The 19,874-nt window shown below is 45.2% G+C and overlaps 1 protein-coding gene across 1 annotated transcript in view; it reads right to left on the bottom strand.

The window, feature by feature from the left end:
• Positions 1 to 19,874, bottom strand: part of Alpk2 (alpha kinase 2) — a 112,982-nt gene that overhangs the window by 74,102 nt on the left and 19,006 nt on the right. The window contains exon 4 of the mRNA XM_057788769.1: positions 1,857 to 3,555. Coding sequence (XP_057644752.1) covers positions 1,857 to 3,555 — 1,699 coding nt within the window. The remainder of the gene's footprint in view (positions 1 to 1,856; positions 3,556 to 19,874) is intronic.

Raw genomic sequence — 19,874 nt, 5'->3', positions numbered from 1 at the left:
CATTCCACTTTTCTGTCACTTTTCCGAACAGAGAAGTTCAGGGTCTTCATTAATCACCTAGTAACACTGCACAACATCAGTCAAGGGGGGACAGACATGGATTCATAACGAACTCTGACAGATGGGTCCAGGTTTGGTCCCAAAGACTGGCCATTTTATTTAGCTGCATTTTCAGTAAACCAGCTTGCTGGCCACAGATGCGCACATCTCCAATTCTGGTTAGGGCACAAACTGAGGAAAGCAGGGGTCCCTTCCCTCCTGGCCGCAGTTAACAGATCTAGAATCTGCTTCTCACAGGGCTGAGTCTAAAGCCCACATGGTCAACTGCCACCTTCCTCTTGCCTCCATCCGTTAAGAGGAAAGGCCCTCTTTGAGGAAACACGTTCTAACTGTACAGCCGACTGTAGAAAGGTGCTTAGCTGGACTAGAAAGGGACGAAAAAGTTAACACTGGCACTTCAGACTATCAGTTAGCCAAAGTTCCTCCGTGCACCGGTCATGTGATAGACCTGTGGCCGTGGTGTGGGAGCCGATCCGTGGGATGTTTAAGGAACACAATGGACCAAGCTGGTTTGCCTGCGGAAAGGAGAAAGGGTGGCTCCATCTGGCCAGCTTCACCAGCAGAACAGAGCAACTGGTTCATCTGGAGTTCAGGTCTAGACATTTGTACTTTGGTTATTTTATGACAGGACCTTTAGGAATCCAGAGCCCTGGGTTTTTTTTTTTTTTTTTCTCATCTAGTTCAGCTACTTTGCATTAGGGATTATTTCTTTGGAGTGTTTAACCTTCTATAAAATAATACCAGAAAAAAAATAAAATAATAATAATACCAGATTTTTAATATAGATTCCTAGGCAGTAAGAAATAGCAGTGTCTCTTCAAGTTTGGGAATAATAAGAAGTATTAAAATGGTAATAATAGTAATAATTAGGATAGATGGATATGTAGATGATAGATAGATTAATAGGTACATGGATGCAAACATACACACGGACACACAGATATTCCTAAAGACATTTGTTTCTAAAAGCCAAATCTTGTCCATAGCATATCATCAGCCCAAAACCTATTATACAACTACATAATTAAAAATACAAGAATAGGAAACGTAATATTCTCTATGCATTAATTATTCCTATAATTCTGTCTCTTTCAAATCAGAACTAAAAATCATACCCAAATCATTATCAGGGGACAATACACTTTCTTCTTGGCATTTTCTTGACCTCTTTTATACTTTATGGTCTAAGGAAAGCAAAAATAAGGCAAACGCCCAATCAAAAGCATTGCATCACAAGCACAGCAAGATCAGCTTTTCCTCCTTTCTCCAGCGTGGCAAGTGGATCCTGTAAGTTTTTCAGTCCCACCGAAAGCCTGCTACTTGCATTATGTGTTCTGACTAAAGCCGAAGTGTACCTGAAAAATGACCAGAAAGAATGGGATCCCCCTCCCTTTAAAGGCGACACCATGAACAAGTACTTGAGAAACTCGGAAGACTGAGCACTGCCTAGTAAAACACATGCCGTAGGCAAAATATCAGGTTTCTTTCGCAGCTGTCCAGAATCCCATTAGTACACTTCACCCTATCGCTCCTTTGCTATAATTAGGACGGCTCAGGGTTTATCTGGGCCTTCTGTCAAAGCCAGATTTCCTTCCTAGCTGCCGAAACAGCAGCCGCCATTCACAACTACCCCAACGGCACTGGAATATTTATTTTGATTTACATTAGAGTACAATAATTGTGAGTGTGAAGTGACAAACATACACACACACACACATACACACACACACAAAACATTTCCTCTCGCCGTTTAAAAACAAAACAAAACAAAATAAACAAAACGAAGCAGGTCTTACCTGAAGATGGTCAGTCTGGTCTGCTATCCGGCTTTCTTCAAATATTTGATTAAACAGCTCCCCTCCTCTCCCCAAGCTCGTGTCCCCTTCCTTCGGAAGTGGGTCTGCTGGTGGCCGAGGGGTTTGGGTGTCTTGCTCTGTAGGAAGCGGAATACACAGTTCTGCATGGAAGTTGGAATTCCAGCCAGCAGCTCCTGCTTCGGTGTGTGTGGACTCTTGTCCATAGTTCCCAGTTAAGGGGTGCCTAGTCAGTTCCTTGGGGAGCAGATTAAGCGTGTCTTTTGGAGCATTGTCTTTCAGCAGCTGCTTCTTGGCATTTGCCTTCATTCCGGGCCGCCTCGCCCTGGTGGGTCTCGGGGCAGCCTTTCTGCTACCCGGATGCTTTTCATCTAATCTTTCCCCAGCCAGGCTTTTCAAACCCTGCTTCACCTCTGACTTTTCTAACCCCCTAGACGAAGGCCTCACCCCTGCCTCTGTCTCTGCCTTATCCATGGTCTGCAGGCTGTCACTGGAGAATTCCTCTCCTGCTTCAGGGTTGTCTCTGGTTTCTCCCCGAATTCCTGGACAATCATGTCCAACAGCCTCGGAAGCAGTAGGGAGTGGAGCCCTCCCCGGTTCAGTCATCTCAGCCGTTCCATCCTGGTGAGGTCCCAGAGTAAGAGTCATTCCTGCATGCAGGGGTAAGGGACTATGCCTGGAGGCTCCGCTGCTCCTGACCCCCACTTCCTGGGGTTGTGAGTGATAAGGACACAAGCCAGTGGTGGCATTCGTAGGCCCCATGTCACCCGACACCCGAGGCCCACAACCCATTTCACTGAGGAAATGCTCACGCCCACCCAGACCACACTCATTGAATGCCATCTCTTCGTCATCGCTTTCTAATAAAAAAACTCGGTCAGTCCCCAGCAGGCTACATTGCCAAACGGCATTAGAGTAATCCGTCATAACATCGGAACATTCCAGATACTCCAGGTCATCATCCGAAAACTCCTCCGTGTAGGTTAGGGTTATCTCTGGGCAAAGTTCATAGTCACTGTCAGAGTCTTCACTGGAAACCTGTGGGCCGGGCTGCACGGTGATGGAGTTGCTGTCACCTGGGTAAGGACACAGGGTGGCCTCCGGCAGTGGGAGACTAAAACTGATGTATTTCTGTGCTTTGGGGTTTTGATGACTAGGGGTGACACCCTCCTCATTAGCCCCTTTGCTACCTAGGTCATCACCAATTAACCCCGGCTCAGTTGCATGCCCTCTCCTATGCTGACACACATCTTGTTTTCCAGTAGTGTTATTTGAATGAAAGGAATTTTCTTGTGTGTTATCTGAATTGTATGGCTCTATCCTTTGTCTTGTCTCTTTAACATCTAGAGGATTCTCAGAATTGGAAGCACCAGAGTTATACATGGCCTCTATCTGGGGTGACCATGAGTGGTTGGATTTGGGGGGGGAGGAATCAGCTGACATACAACCCCCCACACTTTCTTCTCCCTTACAAAGGCTGCGTTTCTCGTCTGTGTGCTTTATGTCATCTCCTTCATGTCTCTCTGTTTCACGTTTGCCTGCCACATCCCTGCCACCTCCTGGGTCAGGAGACACTTGTGCATCCTGCAGACACTGGACCTCAATGGATGCCGAACAGCAGATCATCCCCTCGCGGCTTCTTGCAGAGACTTGATAAATAGCAGCATCGCTCTGGGTACAGCTAGAAAGAGGACAGACAGGTAAGTGCGGCGACATTTGTCACACCTTGGTGTTTGAGAAAATGACCAGCTCTGAAAATACTGAGAAAGAGAAAGAAGAAATATATATATATATATATATATATATATATATATAGAGAGAGAGAGAGAGAGAGAGAGAGAGAGAGAGCCTATTTTTATTTTACTGTTTAAGTTAGCTTTAGTGCTCTTGAATTTCAAAGAGCATTGTGTGCGAGAGGCATTCTATACAAGTAATAAAGGCATTCTATCTCAATGTTCTCAAACAATGCCAGCAGTAGCTCTTTTTAAAGACTACAGAAGACACATAGCTTTAAAAAAAGAAAAAGAAAAGAAAGTTTTACTTTTTTGAGACTATACTATAGCTATGTCATTTCCCCTTCCATTTCCTCCCTCCAAGAAGTGGGATTTCTTGTCGAAGAAACTATACAATACCATAATGGGGTTGTGTGTCGGAAGGTCGGTGCCATTTCCTCCCCAATGGGACTGAAAAATCTAGCTCCCAGCCGTGAGCTCCACTGCTGGAAATGTGTGTCCACATGTCACCTTGACTAACGTGGATCAAGTCAGGTGTCCAGCTTTGGCCCAGCAGGGGAGAGCTCTGAATCACGCTAAGCTAAGCTTGCACTCCCTGTTCCAAGAGGGACAGCGCTCCTGCGGCTTTTTCCTCTCTTGATTGGAGCCACAAGGAGCCTGCACCTGACAGGCCTCACTGACTCATGCCTGCAGGGAGCCTTCCGAGAGACGCTTAGATTTTCACTGACTGTTTTCTGTCTAAAATGTCTACAGTTCTCTAACTCAGGTGGGGTGAATTAGACAGATAGATAGGCGCACTTCTGACCCTGTAGTTCTGGGTCCCTCTTCACCCTCCCCGGAGGGAACCCTTTATCTTCTCGCCCTATATATGCTCATAAGGCTTCAATCACGGGAGCTTGGTGGGGCTGGGGGAGTGCTCACTAACCTAACCTATTCAGTTATAACTTCAAGGACGCTTTATTTAGATGGTAGTCAGTTTCTAGATGGATTGATCGTGGCCATGACCTACACTCTGCCTTGGATGACATCCTGGGGAGCTAAGTTTAGGGAAGCAGTCTATTTTACAAGCTTATTCGGGTCTGGAGGAGCGTGAGGGGGCTCCAGGAAGCAGAAAGCTCTTTGCCGGAGTATTCTTCAAGAATATGAAAGTGTCAAGGCCGAGTAGCCTTTAGTTTCCCCCAGGGTGAGCATAAGCATCCTAACAGCTTGCCACGCCTAACCGGAGCACTTGGGAGGCTGAGGCAGAAAGATCACAAACCGAAAGCTTGGTTTTGCCTACAAATACTCATTTATATCAAGGAGAGAAAATAAATGTAAATCTTCGAAAAATGGCAAAAGTAACCGTATTAAAAATAAGTTAATAACTAAATTGGCTATATCAGATTGTCGTGGTTTAGTTAAAATAATTTAAAGCACATATTTCAGTTGATACCACTCCTCCCTCCATACACTGAGTAGAGAGGAAAAGGAACTGGACTTAAGCAGGACCAACTTTCCACTGGCTAATGGGTGCTTTGTGTTTTGCTTTTTGGTTGATGTATCTTTGATCATTTTCTTTAAGTATCCCACAAAAAAGGGGGGAAAATTGGGCATAATACCAGTATCTGTTGTATGCTTCGATGTTACAACAGTCTAGTTACACCCACATGCAAAACTGCGGTGCAAATAAGTTAAGAAATTCCTCCATAATGATAAATTGGGATAAGCCGGTGATCCATTGAACTCTGAAGCCTGGGTCTGTGTATGCGTCAAGAAAACTGCCATTCAGAGAAAGGAAACAGTAAGGTAGAGAGAAAGCATTGCGTAAATGAAGCATTTCTATCCAAAGTCTCCATCCTACTCTGCTGCTTTGCAATCCTGTGGGAAAGACGTGTTGATGCCTGGCATTTTGTTGAGAGCTGAAGAGAGAGTCAAGGAAATGGGTGAGATCTCGCATCTATCACCGGCAGCCTCAGAGAGCCTTTCCCTGCAAGGCTGCATTCTAGAGTGGGCAAGATAGCTCAAAGAAAGGACTTCAGTGGTAGCCAGCTAAAATGTGAGGCTAATGGGTATATGGAAACTGCAAAAGATGCTGGTAGAGAGACCTGTGGACCCCAAGGTGATCCCTAAAACCCCAAGAAGGAATTCCCAGGACAGGCTTTAGCAGGGTGATGGCTTTGCCTGATCTCATCATGTATGCAGCCTCTTAGTCCGAGGACGTCATCTCTTTGATTTTCCTGATTTATAAGAAGAAAGCAAATTTATGCCTGGACCCCATGGCCAGATTCTGATTCAGTGGTTAAAACAAGGGAAGGTGAGATTGAATTGGGGGAGGAGAAGGCTACCTCCGCCAACGGAATGAGGGTGCTGAGGAGGCGAATCCTGGAAATTCCTTGGGGTCACTGTGGCTGTTGGGGAGGAAGGGGTTTATTTGGCTTATACTTCCACATCACAGTTCATCACTGAAGGAACATTGTTTGAAACAGGGTGTCTCGTTGATCACTGTGGCATGAGCTAGCTGGCCTGCAGGCTTCCGGGAAGGCCTGTATCCACCACCCATCCTTCTGTAAGCATCCTGGGATTAGACACGGGTTACTCCGCCCCGCTTCACGTAGGTTCTGGGGATCTGCAGTCAGATCTTCACACCTGCATGACAGTTTTGAAAATTGACCCACCTACACTCCCACCTCTTGTCCACTGCTTTTTGCCCAAGTAAAATCATACTCTGGAAAACAAGTGGCTACTTCAGCTTGCAAATTAGATGATAATGCATATGTTCTTAGTCATAGCTTCAAGGAGTTCAGCAGTGGGTTTTTTATGAATATGTATTTTGTCTTTTAATATAGTTATCAAAAGGGTTTTTACTGAATTGTTAAGATCTAATAAAAAATGGTCAAGTTTAATATGTTCACAGAAGTTGATGTTAAATAATACTCCATTGTTTTTAACCACAGCTCTATGGCAGTGAAAGAAGTCAGGGCAGGAATCTCAAGGCAGGGACTGATGCAGAGGCCATGAAAGAGTGCTGCTTACTAGCTTGCTCCTCATGGCTTGTCCAGCCTGTTTTCTTATAGAATCCCAGACAACTAGCCCAGGGATGGCATCACCAACATGGGCCCTCCACCATGGATCACTTATAAGAAAATACCCTACAGGTTTGCTGGGTGGTCTTATGGAGGCATTTTCTCAGTTGAGGCTCCCTCCTCTCTGATGACTCTAGCTTGTGTCAAGTTGACTCAAAAGAAGCCAGCATGTAAGGCTGTACACACCTGTAACTCTGGCCCTTGAGAGGTAGAGGGAAGAGGATAAAATATCAAGGTCTTTCTCAGATTCACAGTAAGTTGGAGGCCAAACTGGGGCACATGAAATCCTGTCCGAAACACACAATATCAGGACGGGGATTCCCATGTGGGTTGAAAACTGAGTTATCCCAGCCATAGCTACTGTTCTTCCTCGGTGTCTGCTCTGAGGCAACTTCCCTGATGCCAAGCATCCCCCCCCCACCCATTGCAGAAAATTACACTGTGCCTCCTGACTAGAGGTAAAACTTAGACTCCCTCTAGATCTGGAGTGTGAGCCATCACCCTGGGCCAGGGTCATTCCACTTCATGGCATACCCGGCTTTCCAGTGGAGGAGAGCAAGGGCTGGGAAGGAAATGTCTGCTGGGTTTTCTCCCTGCAGCCAGGCTGTGGTTTGCCTGAGCCGTGCCTAGGCATGCCACGAGGAGAGAAGAGAGGACATAACTCAGTAAATAACTCCATGATGACAACTGTGTCCTTACCTTGTCACAGAACCAGGTTAAGGTCATTCTATTTTCTTAGGCTGTGTCTGTATTTTAATACCTGGCTCCCTATTGCTGTAAATGATCTTCATTAAGTTATTCGAAATAGCTAAAGAAAGGAGATGAAACTGGATTATTTCTTCCTCCTTTCTTCCTTCCCCTCCTCCTCTTGCTCCTCCTTGTCTTTTTCCCTTTTTCTTCTCCTCCTTCTCCTCCTTCTTCTCCTTCTTTTCTCCTTCTCCTTCTCCTTCTTCTATGCTGGGAATCAAACCCAGGACTTTGTGCATATTTAGCACATGCTATCCCACTGAACTACACCCTCAGCCCAAAGCTTTGGATTTTTCCAAGCCTCATGCCTGTGCTTGTCATAGTAATACAATTACAGTGCCAGAGACACATAGAACTCCCTTGTTGTATTTTCTATAACCAGCTAAGAACATTTCAAAGTGAATGAGGAAATCACTGATCATATCTTCACTAACCCACTCAGTAATCTATCCAACCAATGGGTTGAACCATACAACTAAAGAGCTAGAAGGAAGCTTGGAGCTGTAACCAGGCCCATTTGGCCCTCAGCCACATCTGTCTTTCTACTGTTCTGCTCTATGACACCAGGGTCAACTTCTTGCAGCTGGACCTCCCTGGGTCCCAGATGGCTGAATTTTTGCTGTATCCAACCAAAGAAAGACAGGGGATTAAAGGGTGGGAGGAAAGGAGAAGCTAGTCTTGGGCATCTTTCCAGGTTGTGTGTGTTTTGCAGCTCTGGGTACCAGGGACCACCCACCTATGGTCTGTGATGAACCTCGTTACTACTCTTCCCATTGTTTCTTCAGAACAAGAGATGGTGGCTTCCTGAGGATACTGATCTCTGGATGATCTCCTTGTTTCCTGTTTGACTCAATCCCTATTGTAATCCTGCACCAAATGCTTGGAAATGAGGTTTCGTCCTTCTTCATAGATGCAGAAATGGCAAATTTTATAGATCTTGGATATGAGACCCAGGGAAGATGTGACTTGCCTTCAGAGACTCAGATGAAAACCTGATAGGGAATATCACTGGGTGTGTGCGTTAGTTACTCTTCTATTGCTATGATAAAACACTATAACCAAGGCAACTTCAGAAGAGACAGTTTGTTTGGGCTTACTGATCCAGAAGCATAAAAGTCCATGATGGCAGAGAGGAGATATGGTGGTTTTACATCTTGAACTGAAAACGGGAAGCAGAGAGCAAACTGGGAATGATGTTTGGCTTTGAAACACCAAAGCCAGCCCTAGCGACATACTTCCTCCAGCAAAACCACACCTCCAAAACCTACCCAAACAGTGTCACTGGCTGAGGACAAAGTTTTCAAACACTTGGGCCTACTGAAGACATTATCATTTAAATCACCACAGTGTGTTAGCCACAGATTGGAAAAAATGGTTAATTCCTATAGAACCTACCTTCTCATCTGGTAGAGAAATGAAATGGCTGTACAAATAGCTAAAATAGAGGACAGTACCTACTAAGAACCACTAAAAGTCATGTCAACTGCATGGATTCTGGACCAGGCAACAGAGAGAGTGAAGGTTTCTTGGGTAGCTTAGCTACTGAAGCAGGCCTAGGAAATGCATCGTTTTGAAAGGAAAGATGGCATTTTCCCGAGACTGGGAGAGTAGAGATCGATCCAGACAGAAGAACTGAGAAGGAGGGAACATCTAGGTGTTCACAGGAAACAACCATTCCTTATTTAGAGTAAGGGACAGGGATAAAGAGGCACATAGGGAAAGCCCATCATTTACTATTTCAATCAGGATCCTTGCTTTTAATCAGTGTGGGAGGGGCAGGAGTGTATGCCTGAGAATGTGTGTATGGGTGAATGCAGGGGTGCATGCATGTGTGTGTGTGGACACCAGAGGTCAGCCTTAGGCGTCAGTACTCAGGAGATGGCCACCTTGATTTCTGAGACAGGAGTTTGCTGATTAGACTAGACTGTGTGGCCAGTGAGCTCCAGAGGCCCAGCGTCTCCACCTCCCCAACACTGAGATTATAAATGTATGCCACCACTTCCAACTCTTTTTAAACGTGAGTTCTAGAGATCAAAACCTCAGGTCCTGCCCTGAGCTGCCTCCCAGGGCAATTAGGGAGTGCAAAGGGGTCTTCTTAACACCCCAGATGACAATCAGAGATTGGAACTATGCTAGAAAAATTGAACCAAATGATCCAGGTGAACCAAGAGATACAGTCACCGGCCAAGAAATGGCAGAGCCAAGATGGGAGAATGTCTTCTATCCTACACTGAGGGGTTTAGACCAGGCTCCAGTTTGCTGGAAAGCAGATTAAAGATCCAGTCAGGTCAGAATGGAAGACAATTCTGTAAGATGTTCACTGCGTTGAATACCACTGACCACAGGTGAGGAGAGAAGGCTCTTCTTCTGTAATAGGGCCTGAATTGACCAGTAACACTGAATTCTCCAATACAATCAATACTACATTTCCAGCACATGTCACAGGACTTGATAAAGGAAGTTTTAAAATTAGCATAAGATTTAGTCGCTCCTGCAGTGGAGCTGAGCTGCTACTTAGGGAATGAAAAGAGAGCATGCATGATTTACAAACCCAAGTGTCATCAAATTCCAGCAGGCAAGCTGAGGCTTCTTGCGGTTAGCAGGGGAGAGGTCAAGGTGGCCTAGATCTTCAGGGAGGAGAGCCAGCACAGGGAACTCGAACCCAGTAGGGAAGGATTAAAGTTAGGTTGTGTGGGAAAGAAGGGAAGGCATTCCGGGCAGAGGGACCAGACCAGTAGATGACCGGGTCATGCGGGAGGGTCTGCAAAACAATGCACTGTGGTGGCCGTCCCAGAAGACAGGGACTTCTTCATGGAGCACAGGAGACACAGCGACGTCAGGAGCCATGTGAGCAAATTGCAGGGCGGGCCTGCTTTTACTATTCTCCAAGCGCCCTGTGGCTAGGGGACAGCCGCGTGTGTGCCTGGGGTCACATATGTCACGTGCTGGGTGACCTCAGATAAGCTTCTCAACAGCTCTGGGTAATAAGGAATCTTCCGCCTGGGAAATGACACAAGGTAAGGGACCTAATTGCTAGGAAGGGCTTAAAGCAAGACCAGCCTCCTGGAGTCAGTAGCCACCAGATTGGCTGAGCATTAGAAATGCTTTAAAAAATGATCTTTGGCACATGTATATATGTATGTTCGGGTGAATATACACATGAACATGTATGCACACGCATGTGGAGCCCAGCAGTCAACCTCAGGAATCATCTACCTTGTTTTGATTTTTAAACACAGGATCTCTTCCTGGGACCTAGTGCCTACTAATAAGACTAAGATGGTCAGCATTCTGAGGTGTTCCCAGCTCCCAGCTTCACCCTGTTGCGAATGTTCTTACCTCAGACAATGACCACATCAGACTCCCCTTTCCCCCTCCACCTCTCTGCTCATGGCACACCACCAGAGAGACCTCCTTCCCTAGCCCTGCCTTCCCTCTACCTGTTTTTTTTTTTTTTAACCTGATGCATCATATTCTTGCTGGCTTGTTACATGTCTGGCTCTTCATATTGCCCTTATCCCAGAAGACCAGGGACTCTAGTGTACATTGGTATGTCACCAGTTTCTAGAATGGTCCCTGGCACAATGTAGACATTCATTGAACCCTCATGTTTGGAGGTAGTGCTGTTATCATTCCTACTGTACTGTGGTCCTGCCCACAGGTCAGTAGAATTTGTTTTGCAGGAAGAACTGATAAGATGCGCTTTAGTGAACCAGATCGTGGGCCTGGGGTCCTGGGAAACAGAGTGTTTCCGTTCCAAGTCTAACTTTGATTCTAATTAGCTTTGTTACTTCGCATGGGTCCTGTGATCTCTCTGGGCCTGCATTGAGTTGTAAAGTATACTTAAGTAGGGGCTGGGGAGATGACTTAGTGGGTAAAAATGTTTGCTGCATGAACCTGCTCACCTGAACTTGGATCCCCAGAACCCACATAAAAGCTAGACACAGCAACAGAAATGTCTGAAATCCCAGCGTACTCTTACAGGAAGACGGAAGATGAATGGAGAGAGAAAGCTCCAGAAGTCCATGGGCTGTCTAACCTGCCATATGCATTGTCTCAAACAAGGTGGAAAGTTGAGGACCAATGCACAAAGGTTGTCTTCTGACCTCCATATGTGTGCTGTGACCCATGAATACCCACACGCATAGACAATACACACATAGACCTACACATATCACACACACATACACAGGTGGGGATTAAAGTGTAACAAGAGGGCCAAACCAATTGGATTTGACCAACAAAAGTATAATTGGAGAGCGGGAGGGGCTGAGCACCAGTGTGGTTTGGCCTCCCAGTATCACGGAAAGCAGTACAATCCTCAGTTCATGGGCTTCTCAAGCTTAACTGTTCTTATCCCCTGAGGTCTTGTTAAAGTTCAGGCTTGGATTGGCTAGGTCTAGAGTTGGTGATAGGTTTCTGCCATGATAGCCAAGGATGCTGATGCTGATGATGGAATCAATCAGCAAAGTCAGAGTCATTCCCAGCTCTGTTGACACCATGAGCTCAAGAAAGGTGAAAGCCCCCTTATTAGATTTTTCAGAAAACTGCCAGATGTCACTTAGCTTAGTACTCAAGTTGGGCTGAATCCCCGGAGGTTGGAGCCTGCAAGCTACAGCCATGTGTAAAGAACCCCATAGCTGTTCAGAATCGGTGTCGCCTTTAAAACCAAGCAAATAAATATCAAAACTAATTACTGGATCCAGGGAGGAAGAAGGAGCAAAACTGGAACTGAGAACTCTCTCATCACTTTAGTTGACTTAGGTAATGTGTGGGACCCTGAGTTCCATCCCCAGCACCACTAATAATAATAATAACAACCACGATGACAAATACGGTAAGATTGTAAAAAGCTGGCTCAGACCTGCTCTGAGCAGGCGGAAAATCAATCCCAACTTAATTGCTTCTCTCTGCCTGCGGCTCTGTCAGGGCTTTGGTGCCTGCTGTGACCAGTTTCAGCTTCCTGACCAAGCATCTCCTGTGTCAGCCTTACTGACATCAGGTACCCTCTAGGTAAATGAGGGCACAGTAGCAGCTGGCAGGCAAAGAGATAAGCAGGGGAACAGTGTGGCAGCTAGCAGGAGACTGGTTAAGTGTAACCAGCAACTCTGATTGGAGGAAGAACACCCACCTGCTGCGGGGGCAGCCCAGGGGATGCAGGATAACAAGGACAGGGACAGCCACAGAATGGCCAGGAGCTTCTTACCTTGTTGTTCAAAGGACAAGAGTGACTAACCCAGTAGTACTCTGTGGCTAGGGCAGGGAACCTTTGAAAGTGATTCAGTCTTCATAATGCCTTTATACAGCCATTTCTCCAAAATACTGGTAGCCAACCACCAGGAGGCCTCCACAACTCAAATCACATCCCCAGGCTTGGGGAGCTATGTGTGGAATAGCTCTTTCCCTCCCTTCGGGCAAGTCGTGAAGAACAGAGCAAAACCCACTAGCTGTAACTGTAACCAGGCCACAAAACTTCTTTGATTGCCAACTAAGAGACACTCATTTGGTGCTGGAACAGATAGGACAAGTCTTAGCTCCCATGGCATTTCCATTCCATGTGGGTCCCATACCAGGAAGCAGAGAGTCACAATGAGCAAAGTTGCAGGTAGCTGTGCATCATGACTGGGAAGAGCCCAAATGTCCGTAAGCAGGCGAACAGAATAGTACGTATGGCTCCTGCACACACTGAACTGTGGAAACACAGCAAAAGGGATGAACTTACCATACCCCACACGGCAGGGATGATGCTTGGGATACTTACGTGGGGGTGAGGGTGGGGGTGAGGAGGAAGACAAATACAAGAGAACACACCATACAATCTCATTTACAAAAAGTTCTACAAAATATAAACGCATCTATGGGGACAGAAAGCACATGGGTTACTTTTTAAAAATTAAATTATGTAATATTTTGATGTCTAGCTTCTTGAATTCTTTTTTCTTTTTAATTTTTATTTATTTTTATTGAACTATATATTTTCCTCCACTCCCTTTCTCTCCCCTCCCCTTCTTCCCTTTCCCATGGTCTCCATGCTCCAAATTTACTCAGGAGATCTTGTCTTTTTCTACTTCCCATGTAGATTAGATTCATGTATGTCTCTCTTAGGGTTCTCATTGTTGTCTAGGTTCTTTGGGATTATAGATTGTAGGTTGGTTTTTCTTTGCCTTATATCTAAAAGCCACTTATGAGTGAGTACACGTGATATTTGTCTTTCTGGGCCTGGGTTACCTCACTCAAATCCTAATTCCCAGTGTAGTGGTGTTTGCAGATGGAGCATTTGGTTTAGATACATTCATGAGGGTGGGGACCTTGTGACAGGATTAGTGTCCTTGCAAGAATAGACTGAAGAATCATGCTTTCTACCTCTTCCCAGTAAGAAGATGGCATTCTGCAATTCAGGAAGATACCGCGCCCTTACTAGCCCTTCACCAAACTGAGACCTTGACTACAGCACAAACTAATCTTAAAATTCCCAACCTCCAGAACAATAAAAAACACATTTGTGTGTCTAAGCCATTCCATAAATGCCATTTTATTGGGTAGCTCAAGCTGATTAAAATAAGCAGCATCAAGTGGGGCAGTGGTGGTGCACTCCTTTAATCCAAGCACTCAGGAGGCAGAGGCAGGTGGATCTCTGTGAGTTCAAGGCCAGCCTGGTCTACAGAGCAAGTTCCAGGACAGACTCCAAAGCTACACAGAGAAACCCTGTCTTGAAAAACAAACAAACAAACATAAATAAATAAATAAATAAATAAGCAGCATCTGTCAGGCCATCCCTCATTCAAATCCCTCTCATAGGCCACCCCATCTCTAGGTTTATGTGTGGCATGTTATGGAAAGGGTTCTGAAAAGCTCTAGAGCTCTGGCCTTCTATTCAGCAGAGGTCCCACTGAGTCTGGTTTTATGTTCCGGGGCAGGAGGTTCTACAACTGACCCAGTTTTATAGAACTCAGAGACAAGGGAGCCAGTACAAGGGAGAGAGCAAGGCAGGAAGTTAAGGTGATAAAGCCCAGACCTAAACTAAATAGAGGCACAAGGTGATAGTTCTGCTGCAGAGTGAGGGTTTATCACAAACCAGAAGAGGCGAGGAGAAGCTCTGGACCCTAAGGGCTGCAGGTTTTGCTGAGATGTTATCAACTGTAAGCCATGAGGGGGAGAAAATTTGTCTGAGGTGGCTCATTACCAAGACACTTGTTGACAAATGGACCCTGTCCTCCATCCTGTCTCTATCCCCACAGTACTGCATGCCCACATAGCTTTCTCCTCAGTCCTGTTCCAGTCTCTATAGTCCTGCCAACCCACAGGCCTGGTTTGGTTTCAGCTCAGCCGCAATCATGCCATGCCCTCTTACTAAGAGTCTTGGTGGATGTTGGCCAAACACTCTTAAGTGCTAGAATGCTGTGGCTTCTGCCTCGGTGAGACTCTACATCTTTTCAACCCTCAGAAGCTCTGGGCTGTGACTCTCATGACACAGGGGACCAAGAATGTCCCTAACACTCCTGATCCACTCTCAATCCTCAGGAGATGTCAATGGGAGGACCTTGTAAGAGACAGTGACTAGCGATAAGCGAGCCTTTCCATGGTTGTGCCAAGGTCTGAAAAGGGGCTCCTGAATCAATATGTCACCTACCACCAAGACTCACAAGGTTTGTCCTAAAGGATTAGCATCATCATGAGAAGAGCTACCAGTAAGAGTAAGTCTGTCTCCGGGAAGAACTGAGTAAATGTGCTAAGGGCTGACCTATGATCATTCTCTGAGGTATTCACCTACTGAAGTCACAACTGGGAAGTGATGATGGACAGCGAATTCTTCAAAGGGATCTATCACCCAGGAGACTAAAAGGGAGATTCTCGTCAGACCCTCAGAACCCATTCAAGTCGGACTCCAGGCATGGCAAGAGTAAATGAATATGAGGCACAGCTTCTGAATTCATTCAGGAAGAATGTCAGGGAAGCCCCATGCTGGGAACGGAAGCCCTGTAGGTGCTGGGAAGTCATCCTTAAGACTTGTTAGACCTACTTAAGCACACAGAACGCAGAGTTCACAAAATGCTTTCCAGCCTTGGATGAAAACCATAACCGCTTAGCCAAGAAGACATAATGAGATTCAATCATCTTTATTTCTAACCAGTGAGGTCTTGATCAGACACGTTAGTGATATTTTACCTACGACAAGAAAAGAACAGAGAAGAAAAGTGTTGTTGCTCCAACCTAGCTTTTTTTCTTAGCTCCAAAATGCCAGTTTGAATCGGTTGCAGAGGCATCCTTTAGGAGGTGTGGTGCACACTTAATTCTAGTACTATGAAGGCAGAGACAGAGGCAGGGGGATCTTTGTGAGTTTGAGGTCAGTCTGTTCTGCATAGAATTCCAGGTCAGCCAGGGCCACACAGTGAGAATGTGGTGATATTTTGTTTGTGATCTAGCAAATAAAGCTGGCCTGAAGATCAGAGTATGGAGCTAAGTCACTAGTTAACCACAGAGGCCAGGCAATGGTAGCACACACCTTTAATCCCAGTACTTGAGATTCACATGCCTTTAATTCCAGCACTAAGGAGGTGGAGACAGGAAGGAATATGGCTGGGCAGAGAGGAATATAAGGAGGGGGGAGACAGAATTGCATTCAGTCTGAGGGTTTGTAGAGACAGGATCTTGCCCATTTGGCCTGAGATTTTGTAGAGGTAAGAAGGTGGCTGGCTGCTCTGCTTCTCTGATCTGTCAGCTTTCACCCTTAATATCTGACTCCAGGTTTTCATTGTTAAGATTAAATAGGATTGCGTTACAACCCTCCAAAAAAATTTTTTTGAGACAGCTTGAAATATCAATATAGACAAGTTAGCCTCAGGTTCTTCTCTTAATGCAGGAAATAATGCTGTCTTTTGTAAGTGGTTGATGTTGACAATTCTACTGTTAGCTGGGTGTGTGTTTTGAGGTATTTCCTTGAGAAAGGAGGATGTTACTGAGTCTTAAATTCCTCCCAGCCTCATTCACAGTTAGACACTCAGGGCTTTGGGGTACCTAAGAGAGTTGAGGGGTCCTTAGGTGACTGATGTTTTTCTCAGGGACTGGACAAAGTTCTTAGATACAAGCTACAAGCTCTGACATTGAACTCTCAGACTGAAGTAGCCTAAGGAATGTGTTACATGTCCCAAGGCTCATGAGGTCTGTCTGCTCAGCAGAATGTAACCAATAATCAAAAGAGCTGGAGAGATACTCAGCTGGTAAAGGGCTTGCTGTGCAAACATGGGACCTGAGTTCATATTCTCAGCAACCACATAAAAAGTGGGCACCTATAACCATAGTGCTATGGAGGTAGACAGAGGAGAATTCACTAGAACTTGATGCCAGCCAATCTAGACCAATCAATGAGCTCCAAGTTCAGTGAGAACTTTGTCTAAAAAACAAGGTGAAGAAGTAATTGGCAACTCTCAGCTCGTAGCTACTTCACCCTCTTTCTCAGCATCCACCTCCTCTGGCTGTTCCCTTTCTCTATGGACACCTGCCATCAGTTTAGGACTTACTCTAACCTCATAGACGCGTAATTACAACTGCAAAGACATTATTTCCAAATGAGGTTATAGTCCGAGGTTCTAAGTGTACATAGATTTGGGGGGATAATATTCACCTGGACATTCCATGGGCACACTGTCTTATGGTGTCTATGCAAACATTCTCTTGCAGCCGGAAGGGCTGCTTCTAGTATCAGCTGACTTGCAATCTCCATATTCTTTCTCTTTCTCTCTCTCTCTCTCTCTCTCTCTCTCTCTCTCTCTCTCTCTCTCTCTCTCTCTCCACAGTAGGATGTGATTATGACCTTCAAAAAACTGCCTCTTGTCAGCCTGGCCTACATGTTCCAGGTGTACATAGTGAGACCCTATCTAAAAACTTAAAAAAAAAAAGCAACAAAAATACTTTTTATGGACAAGAGAGATATGCTTTTATGTTGGTTTTTTTAATGACTGGTTTTATGTCAGCTTTACAGAAGCTAGGGTCATCAGAGAGCTGGGAGCCTCTGTAATCCAAGCTGAGGGCGAGCCTGTAGCACATTTCCTTAATTAGTGGTTGATGGGGGAGAACCTAGCCCATTATGGGTGAGGCCACTCTGGACTAGTGGTTCTGAGTTCTGTAAAAAAGCAAGCGGAACAAGCGGGAGGAGCAAGCCAGTAAGCAACACTCCTCATGGCCTCTGCCTCAGTTCCTGCCTCCAGTTTCCTGCCCTGTTTGAATTTGTGTCCTGACTTCCTCCAGTGATGAACAATGATGTGGAGGCATAAGCCAAATAGGCCCGTTCCTCACCAAGCTGCTTTTGGTTGTGATGTTTCATCACAGCAATGATAACCCTAACTAGAACAGGATCAGTCTCTCAAGGTGCTGGTCCTGGGCAGATTTTATGTTTATTTCATCAAAGGTCACACAGTACACACACATTGGTGCTGTTTGCTTTCATTATGCGTTAGAAAACATTCAGTAGTGTTTTCCTCCTCCCCTCCCAATTCCTATATCTCTAAAGAAAAAAACAAAATGCTTTCAGGCTGTATGTAGGAGCTCATGGTATGGTTGGATTTCTCTCTTGGATACTTTATTAGCTCTCTGCTGTCTCTAATCCCCGACAAATGCCCTCGACCTGGTGCTGGGTAAGCACTGATGCATCTCCCCAGGAAGAGACTTTGAGGAGAACTGGGGGTGGGAATGAAGAAGGAGTCCCCAAAGAGGAAAAAAACAAACGTCAGTAAACACAGTGTTTGTTCCCTGCTGTGGTTTCAATCTGAGACACACACACACACACACACACACACACACACCTGTATGTTTGAGCTTACGGTAACGTTGTTTTAGGAGGTTGTGGGGTTGGACTGCAGAAAGTGGGTCACTTCAAAGTTGACCTTTGAAGGTTATATTCCAGCCCCACTTCTGGTCCTTTCTCAACCCGCTGACCCATAAAGATGTGCCAACTGGTATAAGCTACAGGCTCCCACTGCTTCAAACCAAGATGCTCTATCATTCTTTCCCTTCCACGGTGGAGTGTGTCCTCTGAGAGCATGAACCCAAGTCCCTCCTCCTTGTTTCTGTTGATTATTTTGTCACAGTCATGAGAAAAGCAACTAAAACTGCCACCGAGCAGGACAGCATATTGGGTCTGTAAACCTCCCCCCAACAAACTCTCGAGGAACAAGTGCTTGTGAAGGCTTGGGGATCACTTTTAATGATTCTCAAGTTCAAATTCAGATAGCCCAAGAGGTAATCCAGCAGATTATTGTGCATTAGTAACGACCTTTTTTACGATACCACTTTTGGGTATATATCAAAAGGATGCTCAATCATACTACAAGAACACGTGTTCAACTATGTTCATAGCAGCTTTGTTTGTCATAGCCAGAACCTGGAAACAACCTAAATGCCCCTCAACCAAAGAATGGGTAAGGAAAATGTGGTACATTTACACAATGGAGTACTACACAGCAGAAAAAAATAATGACATCTTGAAATTTTCAGGAAATTGGATGGAGCTAGAAAACATCATATTGAGTGAGATACCCCAGACCCAGAAAGACAATTATAATATATTCTCACTCATAAGTGGTTTTTAAAAATAAGGCAAAGAAAACCAGCCTACAAATCACAATCCCAGAGAACCTAGACAACAATGAGGACACAAAGAGAGACATACATGGATCTAATCTACATAGGAAGTAGTAAAAGACAAGATCTCCTGAGTAAATTGGGAGCATGGGGACCATGGGAGAGGGTTGAAAAGGAAGGGAGAGGCAGGGAGCTGAGCTGAGAAAAATGTATAGCTCAATAAAATCGATTTAGCTGCCTGCTAGATCTGACCTGGTGAGGGGAGAATTACTCCATTTGTTTACTGCCTGTCTTCCGTGCTGGAGTGAGCGTTTTGTGAGAATGTAGACAGTGTTTGTTATTCACCTCTATCTTCAGCATCAGGTACAAGGCCTGATGCATCCTCTGATGAAAGTGCTTTAGTTTGATGCCAGCCTTGGTAGACTGTTAAGTCACATAGTATTTGTACAAATCACCCCTATGTTAATTCTAATGCCTAATACGATGTAAATTATACGTAAATTACTAGTGTACTATCTTGTCTAGGTCAGTGGTTCTCAACCTTCCTAATGCTTTGACCTTTTAAAACAGTTCCTCATGTTGTGATGACCCTTAATCATAAAATTATTTTCACTGCTACTTCATAACTATAATTTTGCTACTGTAATGAATCATAATGTGAATATCTATGTTTTCCAATGGTCTTAGGCAACCCCTGTGAAAGGGTTGTTCAGCCCCAAAGGGGTAATAATCACGGATCTAAGGAATGAAGAAGATAAGTATGTCCAGTCCCAATGAGAGTTCTCTCTCTTTTTATTGTTTTTACATACCAACCACAGTCACCCCTCCCTCCCTCCCTTCCTCCTGCTGCCATCACCTTCTCCCATCCCCCATCCAGTCCT

Source organism: Chionomys nivalis, chromosome 14, assembly GCF_950005125.1.
Source record: "Chionomys nivalis chromosome 14, mChiNiv1.1, whole genome shotgun sequence".
NCBI classification, from domain to species: Eukaryota; Metazoa; Chordata; class Mammalia; order Rodentia; family Cricetidae; genus Chionomys; species Chionomys nivalis.
This window is presented reverse-complemented; position numbering and strand designations above follow the sequence as displayed.